Source organism: Pelecanus crispus, chromosome 9 (genome assembly GCF_030463565.1).
Source record: "Pelecanus crispus isolate bPelCri1 chromosome 9, bPelCri1.pri, whole genome shotgun sequence".
NCBI classification, from domain to species: domain Eukaryota; kingdom Metazoa; phylum Chordata; class Aves; order Pelecaniformes; family Pelecanidae; genus Pelecanus; species Pelecanus crispus.
This window is the reverse complement of record NC_134651.1, coordinates 6,469,858-6,496,571: the sequence shown is the minus strand read 5'-3', so window position 1 is coordinate 6,496,571 and position 26,714 is coordinate 6,469,858. Positions and strand designations below refer to the sequence as shown.

Below are 26,714 nucleotides of genomic sequence, written 5' to 3'. Positions count from 1 at the left end.
TTATGGAAATGCTGTCCAATCTCATAAGGATTTCTCAAGTCACAACATTTTTTAGGAGAATCTTAGAAACGCTGGCTGGGCTGATGTGCATTCTTATTCTTTTGTTTCAGCCAGACTATTTACCTCCTCTTTCCTCCTAGGAAGCCTTTCCTCCCTCCTTTATCCCTGCTGCAGCACAAGACACAGCACATCATTGACCGCACAGCGGGCCCGGATGCTCCTGGCCCCCCAGTCAGGAGACTCAAGTCCTGCTGCCGTCCCTCCCATGGTGTGACCATCGCCAGGTCACCTCCCCTCGCTGCTCCTCCTTCCCCACCCTCTGCGTCTGCCTTCCCTTCCTTTTGTACAGTGCTTAGACCCACAGGCTCCAGCTTCAGCCGAGGCCTCGGGCTGCCCGTCCCGTAACAATTAATGATAACCCAAAGGGGAAATGGGTATTGCAGCTCTCACTGGAAGGTGCCCCGCTGATCTGACCCTCACTTCGCACCACTTACGGTTTTGCTGGCTGGATGTGCTTCAGCCAAGATAGTGTGCAAGCAGGAAGTTGTGTTGTTTCTGTAGCCTTGTTTGTGCTCGTTTTGCTTCTTTATGAGATACTTTTATGTGACAAAATCAAACTGCAAGGAGTTTTCTTCCTTTTTTGGGGGGATATGTTGGAATCATTGTAAAAGCCTACCCTCTGTTTGTTCGATTTTTAAGATTTGTGTGTTCCTTGTTGTGATACCAGGTTACTTTCCCAGGATAGAAACCCATTATTTATTTAGAGATGAAACACCAGCATTTCTCAGTCACTGTGAGCTCATCGCGACTGCCAGTGAAGCAGTGACCATAATGTAACAGAGGATCAAGCGTACTGAAAAGCATGAGAATAGATGGGCCGAGGAGGATCACAGGCTGCTGCTATGGGTTTGGCTTTAGGGAAGGTTCATGCTCCTTTCCATGTGCCTGTACTTCTTTCCTTTGTAGACTTTACTCTCTTGGTATTAAGACCCTAAGGCAAATGCTGGTCCCTTCCAAGTGACTGGAAGTGTGGTCGCGAGGTCCACTGCGACAAGTGTCTGGCCCCGGTATGTGCACTGAAGCAGTAAGATTGCACCAAAGGCTTTCCTGGAGTGACTGCTGGGATTTTACTAGGGGAGAACTGGGTCAATGCTGCCATGTGCTACAGCGGTGGGGGACCTGGGACCGGCACGGGGCACGCAGGGCATGTGGGAACCAGGGCCCAGGCTGCGGTGCACAGAAGAGAGGAGCAGAGCTGGGGCGCAGGCTCCTGGTCGAGCCGTCGGTCTGTGTGCTGCAAACAGTTCTCCCCAGGTGAGCCTAGCTGAGATGGCAGGCTCAGAAGCTCTCCATGGTGTCTACTGCAGTTAGTTAAATATTATAATGGATTGTCTGAATGTAAAAAAAGGAGAAAAAAAGAGATAGGTTCTTGCTTTCTGCGATGTTATCTATGTCTGCTACATAAAAGTGACAATGAACAACATCTACGGCATGTGTTGGCTTGCGCTGTTGTTTTTTCTTTCCCCTCTGTACCTCTCAGACATATGTCCAACTCCAGATGGGAGGTGTTTTCCTGGCAGAACATGTTTGCTCCATGGGTGGTAATTGCTGTGCAAGCCCTCAGCTAAATCCCTGCGAAATGGATGGTCCAGAGGTGAGACTGCAGGGTTGGGGGGCAGCCCTGGAGCCGGTGGGAGCTGGCTCTGTGCTGGGATGAGCCCTCACAGGAGGCATGCCGGTGCCCAGCCCCAGCCATCCCCACCACCCACCTGTAGAAGCCCACTGTAAAGCACACCTCTGCCTGCACGGACGCTGGTGCAGCTTAAAACTCAGTGCTGGGACCTCTCTGGGCACAAAAGGCAGGAGGATCATCTGGGGAGAGATGGGGTTCAAAGCAGGTTTGCCCCTGCCCTGAGCGCAGAGCCAGGCAGGGTTCCCTCCAGGAACAGGAAGATGGGACAGCAGAGCAGGGTGGCAGTGAGGGTGCTGGCACCAGGGTCCTGGACACCCGTGCTCAGTCTCTGTGAGCCGGCCAGTCTGTACAAACAGAATGGCTTGAGCTATGGCCGCACAACTGCCGTACAGGTGGTTTAACGTGAGAAAGGCTGTCCAAAACTGCTTCGCTAAACTTCCGCTGAGCTTCGTCCTAATGCCTGAGGGGCGTCAGTCAGTGACACTGTCAGTAACTCAGCAGTGAGGGGTCATTTATTTAGCAGCGCTCTGAGCAGCCAGTCTTTGTTTTCCTGTGCGTTACTGGGTGAATGGCGATAGAAAGCCTGACCCAATTACAGTAGCGCAGCACATAACGTTAGTTTAACAAAGCCCACGGCATTAACATTACCCATAGCTATATTCTTGAACTTCCCGGAAGATCTGGCTGGGGGTTCAGAGGCACTTAAGTAAAATCGGAGTTTCAGGTTGTGCTTCCTTGCAGCAGCTGCCGCCATGTACAAGGTCTTCTCCTTCCAGGTTGGGACCTGCCAGTGGGGACCCTCTCCGACCTTTTTGGGCCACAACTGGACAACACACCTTCAAGCATTTTACTATTATAATTTCATTTATTTGTATATTCCCCTGGAGATGATGCTTTGCTCATCCTGGGATGTTTCAAACCAATTCTGCTAATGGTTGCGGTGGGGCGGGCTGCAGCCTGGGACAGAGTGTGCAGAGCTCAGCGCTGCTGAAGGCTGCAGCAACCCCTGTCCTCACCAGGGCTGTGGTGGAAGGATTAAGCTGATGCGCTGGGCTGAACTATTACAAGCACGCTTTTACCACGTATGGCGATGCAGGAAGGGGTCATATGAGCTGGTTCCATCTGCAGATATGTTGACTTTTGTCTTGTCACATCAGGTGGGTAATTAGGACTGCACACTTTACCTGTCCTTGCTACATGCAAGTTCCAGTTAAAACTTGTTCTTGAGACACAGCTTGTTGAATCATTATTTTTATCTCTCAGCGTTACAGTTTTACTAAGTTGCTAATCATTAAGAAAATTTAAAAGACCGAGGCATACTTATTAGCTAAATGGTTGTCGCACTTTAGTTAACATGCGAGATATGTTCCCATACTGTGGCTGGCTAATAATGCAATATAATTAATAATCCCTGAGAAAGCATCTTGTCAGCAAGAGCTTTGACAGTGTTTTCCTAATGTGCTGAGATGACAGCCATTAAGACTTTTCTGTTGTGTCAGATGAATGGCTAACGATATCTAGTTTCCCACTCTCTAGGCATAATTTTAAAATTAGTTTGACTTCCCTAATCCAATAAACTCAGGACATTTGGTCCCATTAACACTTTTCACACTAATTTATCACAGATTTTTCTGCCTCACTTCAACTTGTTTTTCATCACTAAGAAGTGGTACCTTCCATCCCCCGAGTCAAACAGCTGATGAGGACGAAGCTGAACCAAGTACTACACCTGCGGGGCCACATCTTTGAGGTACGATGCATTTTCCAAGGTGCTCAATGGCTTTATCTTTCACTGAAATCTATGGGAGCTGAGGAACTACAAGGCAGGACACCAGGTCTGGGTCCAGCAGCACGTGTAAGCATGAGATTTAAAGTAACTGAGCCTATGCTCAAGTGTTTCACTAAATCCTGAAGCAACACTGGCAAATTTTACGCAGGGGCAGAGCCTGACTAGCTGTGCTGAAAGGGAGAGAATCGCCTCCCCAGCAGGGTGGCAATAAATCCTGGCTGCAGATCAGCACTCTTTAATAAAATTTTACAGGCGGTATATATAACTGCAGACCCGAGCCTTGGGCAGTGCCTTGTGAGTTTGCCCCACCGTATTCTGTTCAGGAGAGAGAGCGGCTCTCGGAGTACGAAAAGTGTCAGGGCCTCCCCGGTCACGGGTGGGATATCCCTGCTTTTGCGCTGTTGCAGCCCCGGGAGGAGGGAACAGCCGGAGTTACTATGTGCTTTCCATCTTCCTAGTGGGAGTCACAGGTGGTTCCTGCTAGTTCACTGTCACTGCTTGCGTCTGATTTCCAGCACAAGCCCAGGGTAATTCCCTGGGTAATTCAGACAGCACAGCTGTCTGCACACACCTCATCCGACCACGTCTGTCCGGCTGGGCAGTTTTGTGGACCACCGCAGAGGTAAGGGTGACCACAGAGCAAGCAAAGGCAGCACTGTGGTAGTTTTTAAGCGTCCCATGGTATGCAGCCCCTAATAATTTGTAGGAACCATCCAGCATCCCAGAACCCCATTCTCAAGGCCGATGCAAACGCAAGGTGGGTCACTGGCACTGCATTTGTTCTTTGTGGGAAGCAGAAGGTGAACAGCAGGATTAAAGCAGTGCCCGGAGCAGAGTGGGGTGCATGTGGCAAGGTCGCTGCAGAGGCTCTTTAATCCAGTTCATGCTACAGGGAGAGACTGTACCTAGGAGCTCAGAGGGTCTGCTGAGCACGGCACTGTGGGGATCTCCTGTCCTCCTGCTCGCGGCTGCGCCCAGAAGCCAGCATGAACCCTCACCCCCGGCAGTCAGGACACGTCGCTGGGATCCCAGGTAAGACAGCTCAGCGGTTGAAACAGAGACGCTTGCTCAAGTTGGAATAGGGTTGTTTACACCGCTTTGCTCATGACCCGTCAGTTCATCTTGTGACCTGAACCAGGTCTCGCTGAATGAGCCTCCCCCTGCTTTCCCCTGGCCAGCGCTGAGGGGAGCGAGGCTGGGCAACCAGCTCACCGCTGCTCTGCCGGCCCTCTCTCAGCCAGCCTGCGGGGCTTTCCTCCGGCACCCTCCTCTGTCCTCCCAGCACCCAGGCCCCCAGATATCCCAGGACATGGCTGCCCTCTTTGGTGTTCCCCAGAGAGATTTCTCCCAGAAGCTAGTGATGCACCGGGCAAGCAGCTGGAGCGAGGAGGCAGCATAAGCGAGGCTGCACCCACGGCTCGTGTCGGTGTAAACACCACCTCCTGCGTTCTGGCGGGTTTGCTGGAAACAAGGTGGGATGTTGATCCCAGCGCTGGCTGAAATGCATACTCTCGAGGCAAGGCTTTAACGAGGTGTTTTAGTGCATCAGATGATTCTCTAGAACATAACTGAGAACAGACACAACTCTCTCACTTTAAACCTTCCAAAAGTTTTCTAACTCAAATCATTTCTGCAGAGCAATTCATATAAAGACTTAGAAAGCAGAACCAAAGCTTGGTAACGTACCGAGTCTACTCGAAAGAAAAGATGTGTGTGAGATCCAGCTCCGCAACACTCTATACACATATGCACAAAAGAAAATACATTTAAACGTGAAAGGCCATGGTATTTTACAAATATGCTTTGAAATTGAATTGCTACTGTTGTATAGAAAAGTGGGACAATCACATTAGTGCTAACAAGAAACATATTTCAGAAAATAAAAGTTGATCCAGACGAAGAAACGATGCCTGCAAGCAATAATGACTGATTGAGCTGATTTCTTTTTTTTTAATTGAATCTCTGATAAATGCTGCCTTGGAGTATCTGTTTTGTGTCTTAAAAATAAATATCATCTACAGCTGCACTTCAGGAAAAGGACTTGGTTTAGTACAGAAGATCTCTCAAGTCATCCAAAATGAATCTGTTAATTGTGGAAAATCAACCAAAGTTATAATCTGATACTTGACAAAAGTAATTATCATTAGTCCTTAGCCCCAGGCTGCCCTGGTTTGGGCTCAGAACTGTTGGTAGTTCTCTCACAAAGTATTTTATTAAAACGAAAAAAGCCCTAGAGCGTGTGCAACTAGTCATGCACTTGCAGGTAAACACACACACGCTGCACATGTAAAAACACTTCACAGAATGCCCCAGACTCTACTTATCAACTGACAGAGAAGAAAAATGGGCAGTTCCCCAGGGTAATGAGTCTCATCTCCAGAGCAGGCTGGGTGAGGCAGCATCCACCGAAAACCTTGGTAAGAGAAGAGAGCCCCCGTCTCGACCTGCTGGACCATTATAAAGGGGCCCCGTGTAAATGAAAGCCAAATCTATCTCCTAGGCTACATGCTGTACAATTTGGAGTGGGACCTGTGTAACCAAGGGCAGGACCACAGGCAAACAGATCACACAGATTAAGATGAGTTAAACAAAAGATCCCTTAGAAACCATTTTAAAACGTGACTTTAAAAACCATTTAAAAATGTGACTTGAAAACTGGCTCCTGTAGCCACCCCATTAGAACAGAGACAATAAGCTCAGGATTTTGGGGTGGAAAATGTTGGACAGCACACTGCAGCCCACAGTCCTGATGGCAGAGGCCAGCTCTGACAATGTTGCCACACATGCCTCCAAATTTCTGCGGTTTTTTTTTCTGTTTGTCTGGTGTTTAAAGTAGGCGATCCGTGTGGCACCAGGTAGGGCCAGGCCTCATCCCCTGGCAGCTCCACAGAATGATCGTGAGGCGAATTCAGTCGAAGAGCTGAAGGTATTATGGCATCTGACTTGAAGAGTTTTAACAAAAACAGCCATTTGGCCTCGTTTTGCTCGGGATCCACCTGTCCGGCCCGGTGGCTGCGTCCATCGCCACACCCCTCTCCTCAGGCAGCGCGCGGGGCAATGGCGGCGGCTAATGAGGGCTGCGCCGTTAGCCTTGCGGGCAAGGGGTAGAGTCTCCAATGAAACCAAGCTTTCACCACGGCTTCTGGGCCGTTTCAGGCCCTTTTGACCGATCACCGTGTAATTGAAAAACGCTCTTGTTTCTGGTTACTCTGAAAGGGGAAACATTAAGCGGAACAATAGGCTTTGTGCTGACAGCTGGCGACACCTCACGAGGCAGCCTTATCCCGCCAGCCCTTGGGAACACCCCTGGCTTTTCCAATTCGTTTATAGACCGAGGTTTGTCGCCGGGAAGCTGCCTGACCCAGCCCTTGTGAGGAAGCGGCCGCCGCAGACCCCGGCGCCAAGATGGCGGGGGGGGGGGACCCGGCACACGACACGGGGACGGGACTCGGGCGGCAGCGCACAGCGCCGCCTGGCGGCCGAGCGGCGGGGCGAAGCGGTAGCGGCGGGCGCGCGGGCGCGCTGAGCCCAAGCGCTCTCCGTAGGCGCCGGGGTGGGCGGGGGCGGGAAGGGGCCCCCTCCCCAGCACGTGGCCAGGCGGCGCGCGGCGGGGGCAGGCCCCGCCCCCTCGGCGTGGGGCGCGGGCCAATGAGGGCGGCGGCGGCGGCCGGAAGCGGGGGGGCGGGGCTGGGCGGGGCCGGGTGCGCGCGCTCCCCGCCGCCCCCCGCCCCCCGCCCCTTCCGGCCGGCCGCCGCAGTGGTCGGGCGCGTGTGCGCGGCGCCGTGCCCCGCCGTGCCCCCGCCCGCCCCGCCCCGCCCTGACCGGCCCCGACCGGCCGCGCAAGGTAAGAGCGGGCCTCGGGGCCGGCGCCCGGGGCTGCGCGCCGCTGGCGGTTGGGCCGCGGCGCTGAGGGGGACGGGGAAGGCGGGGTGAGGCAGGCGCGGGGGGGGGGGGGGCTCGGCACGTGGCGGAGCGAGGCGGGCCCGGTTCCCTCCCCCCCCCCCGGGGGCGCCGCCATCGCGTTGCCCCCGCCGGGAGAGCCGGCTGGGTGTCCCCCGTGTCGTCGTTCCCCCCCCCCCCCCCCCCCCCCCGGCCCTTGCCGCCGGCGGCGGGGCTCCGAGCCGACGCTCTCGTTTGCGTGCAGCCCCCCCAGCGCCATGGCCGACGAGCTCGACTTCACCACGGGCGATGCCGGCGCCTCCTTCACCTACCCCATTCAGTGCTCGGCGCTGCGGAAGAACGGCTTCGTGGTGCTCAAGGGACGCCCCTGCAAGATCGTGGAGATGTCCACCTCCAAGACGGGCAAGCACGGCCACGCCAAGGTGAGCGGCCCCGGGCGGGCTCCGCAAGCCCCGATCTGTTGCGCAGCCCGCAGCGTGTGCTCCTGCGGCTCCCGGCCCTCCGCGGCACGGCTGTCTCGCTGCCCGAGAGGCAAGGGTGTACCGTGTCGTGTGGCAGAGTGCTCCGTGTCCTGCCTTTGCTTTCCTCGCAGTGCTGGCTCATCTGTCTCTTCAGCCTGGAGTTGGCTCAAGGGTTTCCAGTAACGTAAAGGAGGAAGGGTTGAGGGCAGGGGGTTGGGTTGGGTTTTTTTTTCTCCTAACTTGTTAGAAAGCTTTAATGCTGATAGCGATAAAACTGCTTTCCGTAGTGGGGGTAGAGTAAGTTCTGGAAGGGGGGGGCTGATGAAGTCACTCGGGCGTGGTTGGATGGTGCTGTCGATACCCACCACAGCACTTTCGTGCCTGCTTGTGCTAGCAGGCTTCCACTCTCGCGGTGCTCGGCTGAAGCGCTGGCTGGAAGCGCCCGTGTTCTCTTACATAATCCAGAAGAGCTCAGCGGGCGATCGTTACCTCTGTGGGCCTGCTCTGGCCCTGTTTTGCTGGCTTGCCTCACCGCTTCTTTCTTTTTTTCGGCACTGAGTGAGGAGTATCTTCCCCCTCCTGCGTCCCAGCAGGGACATTCCTAGGCTGCTGTCTGAGGCTGCAGTCCTGCTGCCTAAGCAGTTGGCTTATGCAGCTGTCAGGGGCTTGGACCATGGCTAGACTCTCCCTCCATTCATTCCGCAACACTTATGGTGGGTGTATTAGAGTTTAGAGACAGATCTGTTATAAGCACAGACTAATTAGAGTTGTAAGTCTCCACAGCCTTGTATGATACATGTAGGTGGGTAAAGTATTTTGGATTTGTCAAAGCCAGAGTATACTAAGCCCTTGCCAGTTTTTTTCCTTTCTCCTTCCCCTTGCTTTTTTTATGGCTTGTTTTATTAGGCAGTTCCAGTTCTCCTAAATACTGGAACAGTTGTGAGAGTGAAAGGACCTGAGAAGAGCAGGCTATGAAACTGAAGCGCTAGCTGCAGTGGACAGCTGTTGCTGGCATAAAGGGAGGTGGGAGCCACTTTAATCTCTGCACATGACCGCCTCTTCTTTTCCCCTTAACCTTCACATTGTCACCGACACCGTTGTGTTTCTTAGAACACCTAGAACTTGAAGGAAACCTTTTCTTAACCTCTGCATGCTCTGAGCTCTAGCTTGCTGCTATAAAACCTCAGGCGGCTATGGAAGATAACAGTGGCTGATCTTTTTTCTCCTGTAGCATTTTTATAGTGTGCTATGAAAGAGTGTGAGAGGCCTTCTCTCAGTGCTTGGGCTGCTTTCATACCGCAAGCAAAGGATTACACGTGATACTGCATGTGATCTTTTGGAAAACTGTGTGGAACCAGCAATACCGATGGCAACGGCATCTTGCTTCTCTAGGACCAACAATAACTGATGGTTTTGTGGGTTTTTTTTTTTTTTTATTCTGACAGGTCCACTTGGTTGGTATCGATATCTTCACTGGCAAAAAATATGAAGATATTTGCCCATCAACTCATAACATGGATGTTCCAAATATCAAGAGGAATGATTACCAGGTGAGTTAATGGTCACTGTGTCCTTCCACACATCAAGAAGCTTTATAATACCACATGTAAACTCTCTTCATCCCCAAACTTGCCTCTCAATAAAGTACTGTTGTCAGAATGTGTGGAACTTGCCTGTCCAGCCATGACGTTGCTGAACTCGTAGCATTTACTGAATTGTTAAAACTGTCGGAGCTCCCTGATGGAGACCTCCTTACTGTACTAACAACCTCATGTTACAGTGGCAGTGTTTAGAGATGACAGGTAACAGACATAATTCAGAACACTGTTTTTTTCTAGCTCCTGTTGTAAGGTCACTTTATTCGTTGTGATACTGGCATCCTTTAGAATCTGGAGAGAGGTTATCCCTGCTGCAAGTTATTATTAGTTAAAGGATAATCAGGATCTCACTTCAAGTAAATTTGAATCTAAGCATATATTGTCATTTATAATTTCACCCTTACATAGGGTAGATGAATCAACAAGACGGTCTTAAACTGAATCTGATGCCAGTTCTAAATTGCTACAGTGCTTTCTGCTCCTTGTGTGGAAGTTGGCTTTAGTTGAGCTCAAGTAATTTTGGTGCTCCTGAGCTCTGCTCTGAAATGTATGTACGGAGAGAACTTGGCAGGTTTCTGTGACTTTTGTAATGGCTTCTGTGATATGGATAGTGAGCTCCTAAAAGCAGCACAATTCAGATTCTGAGTTGTACCATGTCGGCTATCTTCCCACTGTGTTGGGAGTAGTTCTGGCCAGGAACTGATACATCCACATCAGTTGGAAAGCTGCAATTGCTTGACAAAGCCAAAGTTCAGAGTGTTAGCAGCTCTTTGGGACAGCTGACGCTGTTTCAATTAAGTGTGGCTAGCCTGTCTTAGGGCTCAGACCTCCTAGGAGATTCTTAATGTTATCTTGGTGATCTTTCTCTTGTGTTCTTGGGTCCTTGTTGGTACTGAAATTCTTGCTGTGCATCAGAATTGTTAGGGCTGCCCTTTAGGCTTACTGTTACGTGTTCCAAGTTCCCTAACCTGATCTGTCAAAATAGCTGTTCCCTTTAGCTCAGGCTTTCGGTTAGGCTGAAAACAGCATTATGAAAGTGGTCCAGGGCTTGGTGGATGTTCCCTAATGTATTCATTAGCCTCTCATGTAAATGATAGTATCTCATTGTACAAATGAAGGTATGGAAGTGTACAGTTCAACCGCTGTGTACATTGTACACTTCATAAAAGCAATGCTGTTCCATGAACACCATTCCAGTTACTGTTTCTGATTCACAGATGTAAAAAGCTGAACCAGTGACCTGGAAGCAGTACATTTTCTAAATCACAAGGATGGGTTTTGCAGTGCCCCACATACTAGCAAGTAACCAGCAGCGTTCTGGCAGTTCTTGAGAGCAGACTGACTTTTGCTACAGTTGCCCTAATTCTCAGCCCTCCAAACTTGTTAAAAATTGACTTAAATTAGGTTCTTAACTATTACAAACACAGTACTAAAGAATGAATGTAAATTAGGTTCTGAACTATTACAAACACAGTACTAAAGAATGAATGTAATAGGTGGAGTTCACTGCCTTCTGCTTATCTTCAGCTACTGCATACTAGTGACTTCGGGTGTTAAACTTCCTAAAAGTGAACTTCTCTTCACAGCTGATAGGTATTCAGGATGGGTACCTCTCCCTGCTGACAGAAAGTGGTGAAGTTCGTGAGGATCTAAAGCTGCCAGAAGGGGATCTTGGCAAAGAAATAGAAGGAAAATTCAATGCCAATGAAGATGTGCAGGTAAGTATAGAGGGCAGACGAGAAGAGTTATGGTTAATTCCATTTGATTATACAATGAAGAAGTCTTACTCTGGTATTGACCATTTGTATCTCTCTGTGAAGAGCGGGTTAGAAGCACGGGAATCGGGCCTTTGAGATGTAGAAGGACTTTTGTACTGGAGCGCTCAGTATGGCACTGAAGCCCGGCTCAGTTGACAGTAAGGTGATCTGGGTGTGTCTCAAATGTCTAGATAAGACCTGACAGTGCTGTCCACACAGTGTGGATTGGAGCCTCCAGGCTATCTTAATCGGGACCAAGGGTAGGGTTTTGTGATGTAGTGGGCGTAGTCTAATTTGCTATGTTAGCAAACCTGTCTGCAAGTAGCTCTGCAGACTGTAATCTATACTGGGCCATGCCAGTGGCTAGTTTGGCTCTATTGCAGGAGCTTGTTCGTTGACTTCTGTTGTACAAACCTCAAGCTGCCAGCCAAGGCAATATGGCAAAGAGAAGGCAGCACAAGAGCAAATCAGTGGGAAGGGCAGATGTTGTGGAAATTCTTCTGAGGAGTGAATTTTGCCAGCTTCAACTTCCTTTTTTTCTTCTCAAGAGAGATGGGATAGATATTAAAATGTGAAAGTCTGTAACTTCTAGGAGCGCTTCCTCTGGCATGGGTTGGAGCTCACCTATCTGTCTCTTCTTCCAGATATCCGTCATAAGTGCAATGAATGAAGAATGTGCTGTAGCCATAAAGCCTTGCAAATAGAGGATCGCCAGGCTCGGGCAGCTGCTCAGGTCTGGACAAACCACAGATCTATAAATTTGGTTCTTATTGTCACCAAAGCTCTGGCCTTCACAAGCAACCTCATTTCTTTTTTGAATTGTTAAAATGCAGTGCTGGATTCTGGATTAGTGTTGCAGGCTAACTGGCAGTTTTCAAAATCACTGAGATTTTAATTCCTTAATTGTAACTATTTTAACATTCCTGTGGGTTTCAGCTATGGATCTAAGAAACCAATCAGGTGTTACTAGTGGATATATTTTTATTTGCTTGAGCAAAACAGTGTTTGTCTGTATGAACAGACAAAATACAGTATTCAGGGGCTTTTAGATAAGCTGGTAGGTATCTAGGATTATAAAGTGACCTAGAGCACAAATAGTATTTTTCTTGACATGTTTAGGTAGAACTGACAATAAAAGTAGCATTTTTTTTTTTTTTTAAAGCTTAAGTATTTTGTGGATTGGGACTCTTGCAGAACTGTAGGTGCCAATCGCAACTTTTAGACCAAGAAACTCAAGTGATCAAAAATGCCAGCTGGCTTGACCAAGCCCCAGTGGCCATGTGCAACTTAACTGTATTACCTCTATTCTTCTTTGCCAACTTGTTGGCTTATTGTAATGATAAAATGGTGTCAAAGCCTACCTGTGGTTTAGGCAGGCAGTTGGAATATTGGGTAGATAAGACATAGACAGGTCAAGGGGACACAAAGGTGAGAATGGACGTTAAAGCTATAGACTTTCACTCGAGGCCTTTGTCAGACTTGAAAAATAAAATAGAAAAATGCAGTTCAATTGCTTTCCTTTATTGTATTTATCTTAAACTATAAAAGGGTGACAAACTCCATGGGAATCTGTTGCAGTGCTTCCAGCTTTAGGTTTTAACCTTCAGGTTCAGGCCATATTTTTGTAGCACAGGGACTACAGGTTTTTCAAAAAGTGGGACAAACTGTAGCATTAAGCCTAAACTAAATGCATGTGATTCTTTTTAAAAAAAAAATAAAAAAACCTATTGTATTTTCAAAATATAGACTTGACAGACAATACTGAACAACCATGGCTTAACTATAAAAGTAAATAAATTGCTACATAGTTACGAAAGCTAGCTCCTCTCCAAGGGAGTTCTGAGTCATTGAAACACGCATGCATGCCTCTAACTATTTAGCAGCTTGACAGGCAAACACAATGCTTCACAGAACTAGTCATGGAAGAATAACCAGCCTGCTCCTGTTTAAGGCATTCAACTTGAGTTCTAAGACTCGGTGACTCTTCATGAGTGGGAAACTTCCTTAGTCTCTGGCTAAGACCTCTCTTCACAGCTGATAAATTGTTCCATGAACTTGCCTTAAGCTTCAGTGGCTGTTGGCTAATGGAAGACAACTTGTAAACATGTGGCACGCTGCCCTGGACAGCACGCACAATTCACACTCTGTTGGCAGCGAGAGGCAGACTTAACGCTGCTGTTAACTGCTTAAAATGTTTTCATCTTAATAGTATGTACTCTGTAATCCCCAAAGGGCTCATGGCAACTGTCCCGAACTGCCCTTGTACATACTGTGGCAGGGCTTAGCAAATCTTGGAGGTCTAACATAGATGGCAAAACCACGCATTTTCCATAGACTTCTCATGACAGGGAGAGCAGTGCAGTGAAGGTAAAGACAGCAATAAATATACACTGGTAATAAAGCACAGTTACCTGGGACACCTGGCAGAAGTAGGATGCTGCCACATGCTCTTGCCTAGCACAATACACATCACAGGTGAACTCTATAAATAGCGCCTTGAGTGAAATGGCAAAACTGCTTTTATAAAAAGCTGTAGATGCAAGAGATTGAAACGCATTCCGAGTAGTTGTGAAGTGCATGCTTAATAGTTCAAGCTAGTCTGCACTATGCTCCTTTCTGCCTCTCCATCGAACTGGCACCTGAAAGACAGGCTTTGTTGGCTTTGGAGGTGACTGAAACCATTGATGATGGTCTTGACAGCAAGCTGAGCCGTGTGACGTCAAATGGGAAGTCATAGGTCGCTATGTCAAACTAATGCACGTTCCAACGCTATCGCCGTGTTACGAGTGCTCCTAATGTGCTTGAAAATGGCAAGACTTGGATTTGTCCTTGTTCTGGTAGTGCTGTAGGTGCCTGTCTGTCCTCTGACAACCTTGCTGGAAGACAGGTATTTGATGCCACGGGCCCACAACCTAAGCATTTATTTAGACTGTAAGGTCTCTGGGACGAGGGCTGGTTTTTGTCCTGTTCCTATAGGTGGGGTCCTGACTGGAGTTTTCAGGTACTACAGCAATCTCAAGAGAGAGATGTTATGACCTCCAGCTTGCTGGAAGAGCCTTCCTTGGGATGTAGGGATGTCCTTTTGCAACCTTCAGTTCTGCAAGATTTAAATGATTAAGTACTTCACTATAGGTTTGCTCTTATATACTTAGTTGTCTTTTGTGAAGCACTTCGAACACTATGGAAGTGCAGAGCATTGGCTCGTCATGCATGAAGTTTCCCATAGGTAATACATAAGCATGAGTCTTAAGCATAATCTCCAAGTTTCAGTAAGGTTAAAAGTTGCTTCTAAATTAGAACATGTATTTGAGGCATTTTTTTTCCAAAGAAAGATGTTTCAGTTTAGTGTCAGAATTGTTTGCAGCAAACTTTGTGATCAATAGTCCATACAGATGTGTAGTTTTAAGATCCCTAACCAAATGCTTAGGGAAATTCTCCTCTCATAGCTTTACTTTAAAACAAATCTTACCAATGTACTTGTTCTGTAGTACTGTCTTAACACTTAAATTGTGTCAAAACCTAAAAGTATAAACTTCTAATAGCTGATGCAATTGCTTAGAGTAAAGGCTGTGAAAACTAGGAGGTGAAGAAAAGATTTCCACTCCAAATAATGCATTTTTTTTATGGCTCCAATTCATTGAGTTTCTCTGACTACTTTACAGAATTGGAAAGACTGCAGTGTTTCCTGCCTCAAATGTTGGCAAATAGTACTTTAAGATTTCCATAGATCCTTCTAATTTTTGCTTATAATGGTGGTTTTTCAACTAGGCTCTTGCTAGTTGAGCCATGTTCTCAGGGCTGGTTTTTTTTTAAGTTAGCTGAATTTCATTGTTTTAATGTAACTGCTTTCAAGCTTCTTGCAGGTTTTTCTAATCCACAATGTACCCAGAAATGGTGCACAGTCTGTAGTTTCACAATACAGGTAATTTTACATAATCTGTAAAGATGTCAAATTTGTTGACAGTTCAAACTCTTATGGTTACTGCAGGTCAGTCTCACAGAATTCAAAATTCAATAAATCCCACTTTTTTTTGGTTGAGTAATTAGAATGTAGTTTGTTACAGTAGAACTAAACTTCAGGAAAAAAAAATAAAAAAAGACCTTGTTAAGGATATTTTTGAGTATCTCACTTATACACTGAGAATGTTAACGAAGGCGTAGATCCTGGAGGCGTTGTGGTGGGAGCGTGGTGGAGCGTTGTTCAGCACGGTACAGAGAGCACCAGAAGTCTCTCCAGTATCTGCAGCCTGGCCCTACAGTATTTTGGCATCTGAGAGTAACTTGGTTTGTGAACTTGAAACGGAATGTTTGCTGTGTAGCGCTGTATCGCAGAAAACCCCTATTCTCGGTTGTCCTGTGCTGTATATTGTAAGTGTAACTGTTGTTTGGTCTGGCTTTCAAAAATGCAGGAGAAAGAGGAATGATGGCAATGACTCATTTTACCAATCATAGCAAAAAAACCAAACCCTGTAACTCATGTGAACTGGGCACGGTAGCCCTCCTCGTGGTTCAAACGCCTATCTGCTTTGGAAGCTGTATTGTTTTCAATACCATGCGAACGATTGTGTCTGGGGGGAAGATGTAAATGTGTGTTTTTGCTTCAGAAATAATAAAGATGTCACTGCTGTGGGGAGCTGAGTGCTGGTTAAGATTACAGGGACCGCTGGAGAGCCTTTTAACGCTTCGGTGCGGTTGTTGAGTGGATCTGCAAGCTCCAACCCCGACTGTGGCTGCGGTGGGGACAGGCTGTTCTCCAGGCGATGGGTTCCCTGCGGTCAGTCAGCACCCTCAGCTTCCCAGAGGAGAAACACTTCACCGCTAGCGCGGTGCGGCCTGCCACTTGTACGAGAGCAAGAGAAACGCTTGCGTTCCTGTCCAACAGAAATAAAAATCAGACAATAAAGTTAAATAAAAAGGTGACTCATTCATGCTAGAAACGTGTGGTGCCTCTCTGTGCCTCGGGGAAAACATGGCGGCCGGCAGCGCCCCCGCCTCCCAGCGTGCCCCTGGCCGCGCAGGCGCGCTGCCCCGCCCCGCGCGCTTGCGTGATGGCGTCACCGCCGGGGTATAAAAGCGCGGCGTGCGCGGCGTGGTTCTCTTTCTGCAGAGCGGCAGGGCCGGGAGCATGGCGCCGGTGAGTCCGGGGCCGCGGGCCGCGGCAGCCCCGCGGAGGGGCGGGGGGCGCGGTGAGGGCCGCGGCGAGGGTCGGGGGAGCTGGCGGCCTTCCCGCCACCGGTGACGAGCGGGCCTCCCCCCCGAGCGGGCCTCGAGTGGGTGGCGGCCGCCCGGGGCCGGGGCCTGGCCGAGCTGGCTGCAGTGAGCATCGCTCTCCAGGCGGTGTCGGCCGGGGCCGGCGCCCGCCGCCACGGTGGACCTCTCCGCTGTGTCCCCTTCCTTCGCTCTAATAAATGTTTTTTTCGGGTGTGGGTTGTGATTATTAATGCTGGGGCTTTTTTGGTTGTTTTAGCAAAAGGACAGAAAATCTAAAAAGTCAACCTGGAAGTTTTGCCTTGACTTGACCCATCCTGTGGAAGATGGAATTTTTGATTCTGGGAATTTTGTAAGTCGTGGTTTTGCTCATACTTCTCGTGTGTAGTATAACAACAGCCTTAGTACGGTACCACAACTGAATTACAACTGAAAAGTTACATTTTCAACTAGAAAAATCACCAGCTGTTCTTTAAATTATCAGCACTTTTTGAAAGTTTCTTGGGTTCAGATGTCTTTTATAGACAAGATGGTTCATACCTATCCATGAATAGAACTACTTTAAATTGAATCCTGCTTTAGTGCGGGGGTGATTTTTTTTTTTTTTTTAATTACACACTGTAGAATCTTACTGCATTGTAAATACTTGCTATCAGGACATAAGTAAACGGTGATTTTTAATACTGCTATATGACTAGGGTCCCTTCCCTAGTTCATACCTAGGGCACCATTCCCTAGTGTTCTACTTCTTTAATGTTGAAACAGGAACAGTTCCTAAAGGAGAAGGTTAAGGTCAATGGAAAAACTGGAAACTTGGGCAACACCGTTCACATTGAACGTCTGAAGAACAAGATCACGGTGACATCTGAGAAACAATTTTCTAAAAGGTCAGCATAGGTTTCCTTCTGTTGTGCTTGTGATAGTGGATTTTGAACGGTCATATGTTGAACGTGACACGCTTCTGACATGTACAGAGAAGGTGTTGGTGCTAACCTTCATAGCGTTTATAAATGCTAGTAAAAGATGCAGTTCAAGCAAATTTATAATATTAGAATTTAAAAACCTGCTTTTTGAAACACGGGGCTTGATTGCAAATTCATGTTTCCTCTAGTATAAACATAGTAATACAGAGATGCTTTATCTAGGGTTGTTAGAAGCATATCAAGGAAAGAGGTGCTTTTAGAAGTTGTACTGAATTCACGTCACAGGTGGCTGTTTTATTACTTAATTGGTTGTATTAAAACGCATGTGCACGCAATCCGTGTTGTTGCAAAAGGACCCCTTCAGTCAAATGAAGCCTTAAACCGCTTCGTGCGTTGGGGCATGCAAGAGATAAGCGCACTGGTTAGAGGTACAGTTCCTTCCCTCCATTCCCCGCTTCGTTTTGCTGATGCAGGTGCACCAGTATCTGTTGTGTTGGACTGAGGTTTAGCACCACTTCTCAATGCTTTTGAGTTACTGGCATTGCGCTATGTAGTCAAAAAGCATCAAATAATACATTCTTATGTATCTGGAATAAAAATACACTTTCATTTCTCTGTTATATATGACAGTTTTTTATTCCTGGATATAATTAGCGTGTTGTTGCCCTGCTAGGGCTTTGTCTTGGGTGGAGTGCAGACAGCAGTATGGGTTGTTAAATGAGAAGGTTCTAACGTATAATTACTGTTTTTAAGGTACCTAAAATACCTCACAAAGAAGTACCTCAAGAAGAACAATCTGCGTGACTGGCTTCGTGTCGTTGCATCTGACAAGGAGACGTACGAGCTACGCTACTTCCAAATCAGCCAAGATGAAGAAGGATCAGAGTCTGAGGAATAACTGAAGCTTAGCTTTACGCTCAGTACAGTGTACAAAAGACTAGAACATCTATTTATAAGAACACTTAACTTATTGGTGAATAAAGATTTTGTACCCTGTTTGACAGAGCATAGTTAGTTTTCTAGCCTTTTTCTTAAATTCTAATTGAAAACCATCATGGGGAATCATTTGTATTGCAGTTTTCCTTCCATCACTAGAAACCAGAGCTGTTCAACACAGCATCAGTGAAAGTCCAAGTAGAAAAGAACCGAGCCCTTCGCCCAGTACCTATGTAGGACAGTTACGTCAGCGCTTAATTATATTTTTACAAATAACGCTAGAGCGTTTTGTGACTACAAGTACCAGCTCCTTTGCTCATTTATGTGGAGATAATGATAAAATATTTAATAAAAGTTTACTTTTAATTATTTTAGTTAAAAACCAGGCTTCTGTATTTTAAAAGAGATTTTATTTCGGTGTGATTTATCGAAATCATTAATTGGTTGTAGTATTCCTGTATATAAGCACAAGTCAAACCGGAGTATAAAAAATAAAGATTTGTTAGCCAGGTTTATATTAAACTGACAAGTAAGGAGGTAGAGGCAAATCTGATTGCCAGCATCTAGGAAGCAGTGAGATGTTGACAGTGACCGAATCCCATTAAATCCATACAGATGTTTCCACTTTTATGATGGTGTATTTTATGGTTCTTGTAGTTGACTTCGGGGATTATTTCTCTAATATAAGTCTTTCTTTAGTACAAGTGGCAGGTTCTTCATTGAAACATGAATCAGTCCAGATCCTATAAACTACTTCTTTTGTTCATGTAATACCAAGAGAAAGTTGATTAGTTTTTGCTATGGAAAAAGTGGTGTTTGTGAGCCTGCAGTTGCAGTAACTATTGCACGCATATGCATTTCGGTATTGTATTCTATCAAGCCGGTAGTATACTCTGCATGTGATTAATTAGAATAATTACTCTCAGGTTCCAGTGCAATGGTGAACTCTTGAATTAGTAGTTCCTTATTTTTTTAAATATCATAAAACAGGGATGCATGCAGGCTCCAATATTGAACTCTTTGTGCTTGAACAAATTGCCAGTTTAGGCTGAAGCATGCCTACTGAATTGTTTCATTTCCTGGTGATTTTTTTTTATTATTATTTCAGCATTGTTTTTGCTGGCAAACCTCCTGAACAGACTATTAAGAGAGTTGCCAAACACAAAGCGACGCATTAACGGTGGCGTGATGCCCGCTTGTGCTACCTAAATCTAAACGAAAAGTGCAGAAGGGGAGAGGAAGGTTGTTGGCAGCCTTGGGGGTCTCATTTGTTGTTTCCTGGTTTGCTCGAGCTGCTGTTCCCGAAGCGCGGCCCAGGGAGATGAGGGGAAGCAGCAGCAGAACAACAGCTACCTGTGTACTCTCTGCCTTCTGGATTTGTTTCATTTTGCTCTTTCAGAACTAGCAAAAGGAAGGGAGCAGCGTGTGTAACCAACTGGCAGGTTAAGGATTCTTTCCTGCCTCGTGTATGTTGAGCTTTATGTGCTGCTGTGGAAACAACTTAAAAACACCTGAAGCCCCCTGATCTAGGGCACTGGATAATGCCAGAGTGCTGCCCTGGAATTTCCTGTTTGAGAAAAACCAGGCAGTTTTGAAGCAACAAAAAAGGTGGCTGGGTTCTTTCCTGGAAATCCAAAAAGGTTGCCAATGCTTTCTTAAAGTAGTTACAGTATTGGTAGTTCATACTGTGTCGAGCGAGCAACGTTGGTTTTCACAGTAAAGCTGCAAATATTTGGAGACCTCTGGTCTGTTGTCTTTGCTGCACTAAGTTAAGCCACAGGCACGGCTAACAGTTGCATTTCAAAACACATCCCTACCTGTGTTTTCAGAGTTGCGCTTTTATGTGACAGTACATCCTTTACGCTAGGCTGACACAACAAAACTCTTCTGATTAAATGGAACAAGCGCAAATGCTATCGGAGCCTTATCGTTCCTTTTAAAGCTGGCTGGCAGCTACGTGTGTAGCTGTATAGCCTGGCAGATAAAGATTGTCGTTAGGCAAAAGTTAGGAAAACAAGGCCTAGGATTTCAAGCAAAGCAACTTATTTCATAGCTGGGTCTGGAGGAAAACTGCCAAAGTGCTTGTGTGAGTTGTGTCACTCGCTGAGCTTCACTGCAGTGAGGATGGAGTCTGGGAATTCCTTTCCCCGATGCTCGAAAACATGTTAAACTCTGAAAAAACAAAATTCCAAACTTCTGGCAAGTGTGGCTCTAGAGTGCTGGACAAATACAAATTTCCTAAATGCTTAAATATTCAAATATTTCCTGTTATATTTCCTAAATATATTTCAGAAAAAATTTCTTCCCTTTAGGTACCAGCCAAAAATTTTTGGTTTATCCCTGCATTGCTGCCCAAGCCCTGCTGGCCGTACCCAGAGCCTCCCATCCAGCTCCGCTCTTCAGGGCGTGCAGGCTGTTACAGCTCGCTCGTGCAGTTACGAGCTTTATCGGGCCAGCGGGATCGGTCAGAGTGTGTATATCATAGAATCATAGAATGCTTTGGGTTGGAAGGGACCTTGAGAGATCATCGAGCCCAACCCCCCCCGCAGTGAGCAGGGATTGAACCTGTCAACTTGGCGTTATTAGCACCATGCTCTAACCAACTGAGCTAACCCCGCTGGTCAATATATATGCGTGTTACATGTAGAAACGTCAAAGAGGGGGCTTTACATTTAAATGGAGTGTTTACAGTAAGATTGATAAAGTTTCATGGAGAAAAATAGCTGGAGAACACAGATGAGAAGCTGACCTCAGACAAAGCTTCCGAAAAAGGGTGATTCTTTCATATTTCACATACTTCACAGCTGAAGAGGCCAGGTGTAATGCAGGTGGCTGGCAGGAAACAGCCTGTTACTGTTCACATAAGGTAATTAATGCAAATTATCCCGATCAGAATTGAAGCGAGCTTTTTTTTAAAAGCCACAGGTCAGCGTTTCTCTGACTCACTAAGACGGCAGCTCTGCTGTGCCAGGAGCTGCCAGGTACCTTCATCAGGGCACCTGGCATGGCAATTGGGTTTTTTCCCAACTAGAATCTGCTGTAAAATAACCAGTTCCGTTCATCTTTGTTTTGAAAGTTAAAAGATCCCCAACAGCTTGAAAACGGACAGGATTGATTGTCGGAATTTTTCCATATTTAGTGCTGGACAAGAGCCCAGAAAAGCCCTGCTCGAGGGAGGGACGGGCTCTCCTCGAGCGGCAGAGACGCGCGCTCCTGCGTCAGCCCGGCGATAAAGCTGCTGGGGAAAAACAATGCACCCACAGCAGGAAAATTTGGCAGGTGACCGGGGCTGCTGCCAGGTTTGGTCCCCATGGCTCCCCTGTAACGTGCTCAGGTCTCAGCCAATGCTCAGGGGGCTTTGGGATTTCCAGAAGGGATAAGCACAAAATCCAGCAGGAGTGAGTGCTTCGGGAGCGCCGCTTTGCCTCCACCCAGCTGAGAGCCCCGGTTCATCAAGCCAGAAGTTTAATTTGGAAAGAGGAATAATCTCTGCAAAGCACTGATTGCACTGGTAGTGCGGCAGATGGGCCAGGGCCAGCGCCTCTGAGGTTGGGGCTCAGGAGGGCAATCCACCATAATGCTTACAAGGCTTTAATATAGCCAAAATTTTGTATAGAAAAACACACACATATATTAAAAATTATATAAATATATAAATATAAAATATTAAATTATTAATATTTTTAGATCGTAATATTTTTAATATATATTCTCCCCCACTTTCATTTTCCAGTAAATGTTTCTCCCCTTCACTTCTCAAAACAGGTTTTTGCTGCTCTCCTCCAAATAAAATCAATTTATGAGAGACCTCCCACACATGGAAAATTTCAATGTCTGGCAAATAAAAAAAAAAAAAAAAACCAACCAGAAACAGAGATTTATAAGCACAAGAGCTATGCGGCTGTTGCCAGAGCAGCAGTAGCAGCACTACGTAGGCTATTTATGTGTGAGCATACAGAGATACTATATTTCTGCACCATCAGTCTCTTATCGCCTCTACTGCAGCAAAACTCTGTCTTCTATTTAAAAAAAAGAACGACAAAACCCACAGGATTTTGCCAATCGTGACCACTGCTAGTAAAAGTTGCTTCTAAATGGCCTCGCGTATCCGTATGCTTCCTGTCTGCTTGCCCTCCTGGCCCACAGCCCCATCAGAAAACAGCTTTATCATATACCCAAAAGTAGTAAGATGAGAAATAAAGAGGTAAATAATAGCAGGACATATCTGAAAAATGTGTTGGGGCACTGCCAATAGATCCGGCATGTGGCAGGTATCAAAGGAGACACAGACTCGACATTTTCACGTAACATCAGCACAAAGTAATTGGAAACAGAGTGGCCCATGGGAAAATAAATACTCGATAATAGCTTCAATGGACCCAAGAGCAGGAAATGGGAGTGATCTGCTTACACCAAATACAGACAAAAATAAGGAAAAATTGTTGTTTCTTTTGAAAGACAAAAACAAAATGAAGATTTCTTATCGGGCAGATCAGAAGGGATCGAATGCCTCCGGGTCCAGCCCATGTGGTGTTGCCCCATCGGGTTTCCACCTCGCCCCGTCCCATCGCAGTGCCCCGGGTCCCCAACCAGCCCCATTCCATCAGCCCTCACAGCAGCACACAAAAATTAGTTTGAAAAGTGCTCGGACCACATGGAAGCGAGTGGTTTTCCTGCCGATGCCCCGGGATGGTGCCCTGCATCCCGCGGCAGCAGGAAGGTGGGCAGCGAGGTGGGCATCCATGGCCTTTGGAGGCATTTTCCACCTTCCCACTGTCGTTACGAATTCTCACAGCCCATGCTTCCCACGCAGGGCAATAAAATATTGTTTATTTTATATGGGTATGTTTGATATTGAAAGTAGAGTCTTTGTCCCGTGGACTTTAACCTATGTCGGGTGAAGTGTCCTGGCACGATCTCAATCCCACGAGCAAGGGGCTGTGAGTCCCTTTAGTGGGTTAAGACTTTATTCCTGCTGATGCCTGTCGCAAGGACCGCTCGCTGAGCAACAGAGAAGAGATTCATAGGCGCAGAAGCCATAACTCAACACAGTGTCACCAAAGCCAGGAGAAGGAGAAACAAGGAGTAAGTCAGAGGCACCAAGGAAGCTCCCGGAGACACGTTGGAGGAAGACCCCAAGGTTGAAGACGTGGAAGAGCCTGTCACAGCTGCCCCATGGACACATGAATAGCTAAATTCTCATGGCATGTACATTTTTGGTAGGAGACTGGTATAGAACCGCTTTCAGGCTTGCCTTGGCACAGCGGCTGCCCTTCGAGTCCGAACTCTTGCTAAAGCTGCTGCTTGAGAGCAATGCTTTTGCAGAGCACAAACCGTCGGTGGGAGGAGTGGCCCGGGGATAACTGGGCCAAGTGGCTGAAACATGCCCTGAACACCCTTCAAGCAGGATCCTGTGAAGCCCTCAGGGAGGGGGTTGAGGGGTGGTGGTGGGGGTTTCCATGACCCGTCTGGGCCTGGAAACTGCCCTTAGCAGATTTTTGTCCCCAAATTCCTTTGTTCTAGGGGCTGATAAATTCACCAAGTACCAAAGAGCCACCAGCTGGGAAAGATTTTCCATTGCTGTCCATCCATGCTGGATTTAAATGAGCAATTAAGAGCAAAATGCTTTAATATTCTATTAACAGATCTTTTTTTTATTAAGTACTTTAACTTGATAAGACAGTTCAAACACCCCCTCCCCACAACAGCAACTATTAAGCAAGATTTAAGTCTCAGTTTTGTTATAATGTTCTTGCCATCAGGTTTGGGGTTTTGGTAGGGATTTTAAATGGGAACGTGGGACATCAGGCATTTTTTTTTTCAGCAGCCCCTTGCCCACACAGTGGCATTGATGTTCCCCGTGCGCTGGTGGGATGCTCTGAGCCCAACCTCGGGTGCCAAAGCCAACAAAGGCACGAGCACCTTCTTAATCGCTGGCACATGGGGCAGGGAGAAGAAAGATGGCGCTGAATAATCAATACAGCAAGGTGCACAAACAACAGAATTGAAAGCAAATAACTAAAATGCTTTGGTTTGATGCCGAAGGGCAAGATGCTTCTGGGTGCAGTGCTGCTGCTGGCTCCGGAGGGGGAGCTCCCAGCTGCCCCCCGCTCCCGGCCAGGACAGGTAAGGGATAAGGGGGTGTTCAGCCATCCCTGTTCTCAGCTTGGTAACATTTTCCAGCAAAAGTGCATTCATCAATCCTCCTCCTGCCAGCTCATTTAGAAAATATTTACACTGTTGGAAGATAACAGCCCTGTGATGGGGTAGTTTTTGCTGATGCAGTGGGCTGGGAGCTGTAGAGCTTCCGTGCTTCTCCCCAGCAGCTGTTTCAGGGCTCTTTCTCCTGCCCCAGCCTGGGATGCTGAGACCCCCGGCGTGGGGTAAAGACCCTCTCCATGGCACCCAGCTGCGATGGGGCACGGTGTGGGGCTGGCAGAAATGACTTGCAGAGCCTGTGGGTGGTCAGCGAGGGGCAGCTCAAGCAGGGTGATCAGTGCGAAGCCCAAAGCCGGAGGCTCCTGCCATGGCTCTTGGCTGTGCAGCACCCACCGCACGCTCCAACGACCCACCTTTCCCCACCCGTGCAGGTTTTGGGGCAGATGGGTCTACGCTGGCAGCGGGGAGCAAGTCTTCTTTTCTCTGCATAACCTCAGGAATGCAGGACTGGGGACACTGCTGTAGAGCATCCCAGGGAGCATCAACCTTCTGGAGGTGACGGGTGCACTGCCACGTGGGTGTTCCTGTGAGAAACTATGTCGGAGCTGAAAAATACCAAGGAAACCCAAAGACAGGAGCCCCCTCATTATGCCAGCTTTGCTATTAATTTTAAATCGCCCCAGTGTTTGCTTTCAGGCCTGCCAGCCCCCGCTGACCCGGCTGACAGGTTACAGCTCCGTGCCAGGAGGTCTTTGGTAGCAGTGCTGCAGCAACAAAGTGGTCGAGAAACACAGAAGGGCACCAAAATTTGTGGTATTGGCTTAAAAGACGTGAGGTTGAATAACAAACTATTTTTTACTCTTCTGCAGTTTAAGAAGTAGTATTTCCCAACTCTTCTTAGCAGAAGAGTTAAAAAATAATTAGCTTTTTAAACGAAAGTTGCAGGAAACTGTGTGACGCCAAGGGCTGAAGTTTTAAGCTAAATACATGGAAAAAGCTGTAGTGGGTGTGATTGAAGGTCCTGGAGCCCAGTGTCCTCCCTTCAGCGGGGGTCAGGAATAGGATCAGCATCAGCTGTACCCACCAGATTGCAGCAGCTCGTATTTAGGGACTTTCCAAGCCGGAGCTGGTATCTGTGTGTTCAATAACCCTGGCTAGATTCCTTTCCTACCATAAACGTGTCCAGTTATTTCTCCAAACACCAGTGATTGCCAGGCATGCAGTTATACAAAAGCAGGAGTATATCTGCCATTCCAGCAGAAGATGGAGCCAAATAAAGCAGGCGTGTTCGGAAGCAACGGTGAGCGCTGCTCTCCCAGGGAAGGAGGGGTGAGCAGAGGAGGGAGAGCTGCCTGAGCGCTGCTGCCTCCACTGCGGCTCTCTGCTCCTGCTCCATGGGCAAAAGCGCGTCCATTCCTTCAAGGAGAATTAAAACGAGTGCCCCAATTCAGGCATAAAATGGGTCGGTTCGCCCACCTCGCACCTGCTGCAGCCCACTTGATTCTTTGGAGGGAAAAAAGCCCTCAATTAATTAGTTTTTGCGCAGGATCAATCCAAGCCCAAGTGCGTGCGCAGAACCTAGCACTGGGCATAGGTCATGAGCGTGACCATGGCACAGCTATATAAAAACCACATATATATTTTATATAATTATATATATAATAGCTATTATTTAGAATGAAATATAATATATAAAATTATATAGATAATGTATAAATAAAATATATAGACATAGATGTATATTATATGTATAATCCCCAGGGAAAGTGCCTCTCAGAGGACAGGGATGACAGCAGCAATTGCACTGCATTCGAGCTTGCAATGAGTGCTGAGCCAGCACACGGCTCCAAACGCTGTCAGAGTATCACCACAATTACACGCTGTGGCCATAGAAGTATAACCGTGTATTTGGTGGCAATCTTGAGCACCACAGCTGGAGTTTGGAGGCGTCTTGGGTCCAGGACAAGCCATATGCACTTGGAGGTTAGCAGGCAGAGGAAATCTGCTTTTTCTCACCGACTTCTGACCTTCAAACCCACCCTGGGGAGCTCAGGAGAGCTCTTTTCCTTTCCCCTCAAACATAATAAAGAGGCACAAAGCGACCAATGTTTTTGCAGGTGCAGAATTATCTGTTGGGAAAACAAACTGCAGAGATTGTGATATAAAGCCACAACTTTTCTGCTCACCTTTAGCAGGAGCCTGTTTCTAACATCAGCCCAGTGATCAAAAAAATCAAGAAAGCCCATGAAATCAGAAACCAGGCAAAAAAACCCCAGCTTTTGTTCCAGCA

The 26,714-nt window shown here is 47.3% G+C and overlaps 2 protein-coding genes across 4 annotated transcripts in view; both read left to right on the top strand.

Moving 5' to 3' along the window:
* The first annotated feature begins 7,639 nt into the window (after positions 1-7,639).
* Positions 7,640-26,714, top strand: part of EIF5A2 (eukaryotic translation initiation factor 5A2) — a 472,944-nt gene continuing 453,869 nt past the window's right edge. Inside the window, exons 1-4 of one of the 3 annotated variants that reach the window (XR_012831310.1) lie at positions 7,640-7,804; positions 9,289-9,393; positions 11,028-11,159; positions 11,843-14,570. Coding sequence is in view for 1 of the 3 variants with exons in the window: in XM_075716659.1 (XP_075572774.1) it covers positions 7,640-7,804; positions 9,289-9,393; positions 11,028-11,159; positions 11,843-11,902 (462 nt within the window). In the remaining 2 variants the exon portion in view is untranslated. Of the gene's footprint in view, positions 7,805-9,288; positions 9,394-11,027; positions 11,160-11,842; positions 16,112-26,714 lie in introns of those variants that run through there. The other 2 variants (XR_012831311.1, XM_075716659.1) reach the window with 2 other exon arrangements.
* Positions 16,323-18,668, top strand: RPL22L1 (ribosomal protein L22 like 1). The gene is made up of 4 exons (XM_075716753.1): positions 16,323-16,332; positions 16,666-16,758; positions 17,172-17,293; positions 18,083-18,668. Exons 1-4 carry the CDS (start codon positions 16,324-16,326, stop codon positions 18,225-18,227), a joined length of 369 nt encoding a protein of 122 aa, XP_075572868.1. The 5' UTR covers position 16,323; the 3' UTR covers positions 18,228-18,668.

Bases quoted from the DNA above. Each gene is read 5' to 3' on its own strand.
- RPL22L1 (XM_075716753.1), top strand. The intron at 16,759-17,171 runs GTAAGTCGTGGT...ATGTTGAAACAG, and splicing joins TTTTTGATTCTGGGAATTTT to GAACAGTTCCTAAAGGAGAA. The intron at 17,294-18,082 runs GTCAGCATAGGT...ACTGTTTTTAAG, and splicing joins GAGAAACAATTTTCTAAAAG to GTACCTAAAATACCTCACAA.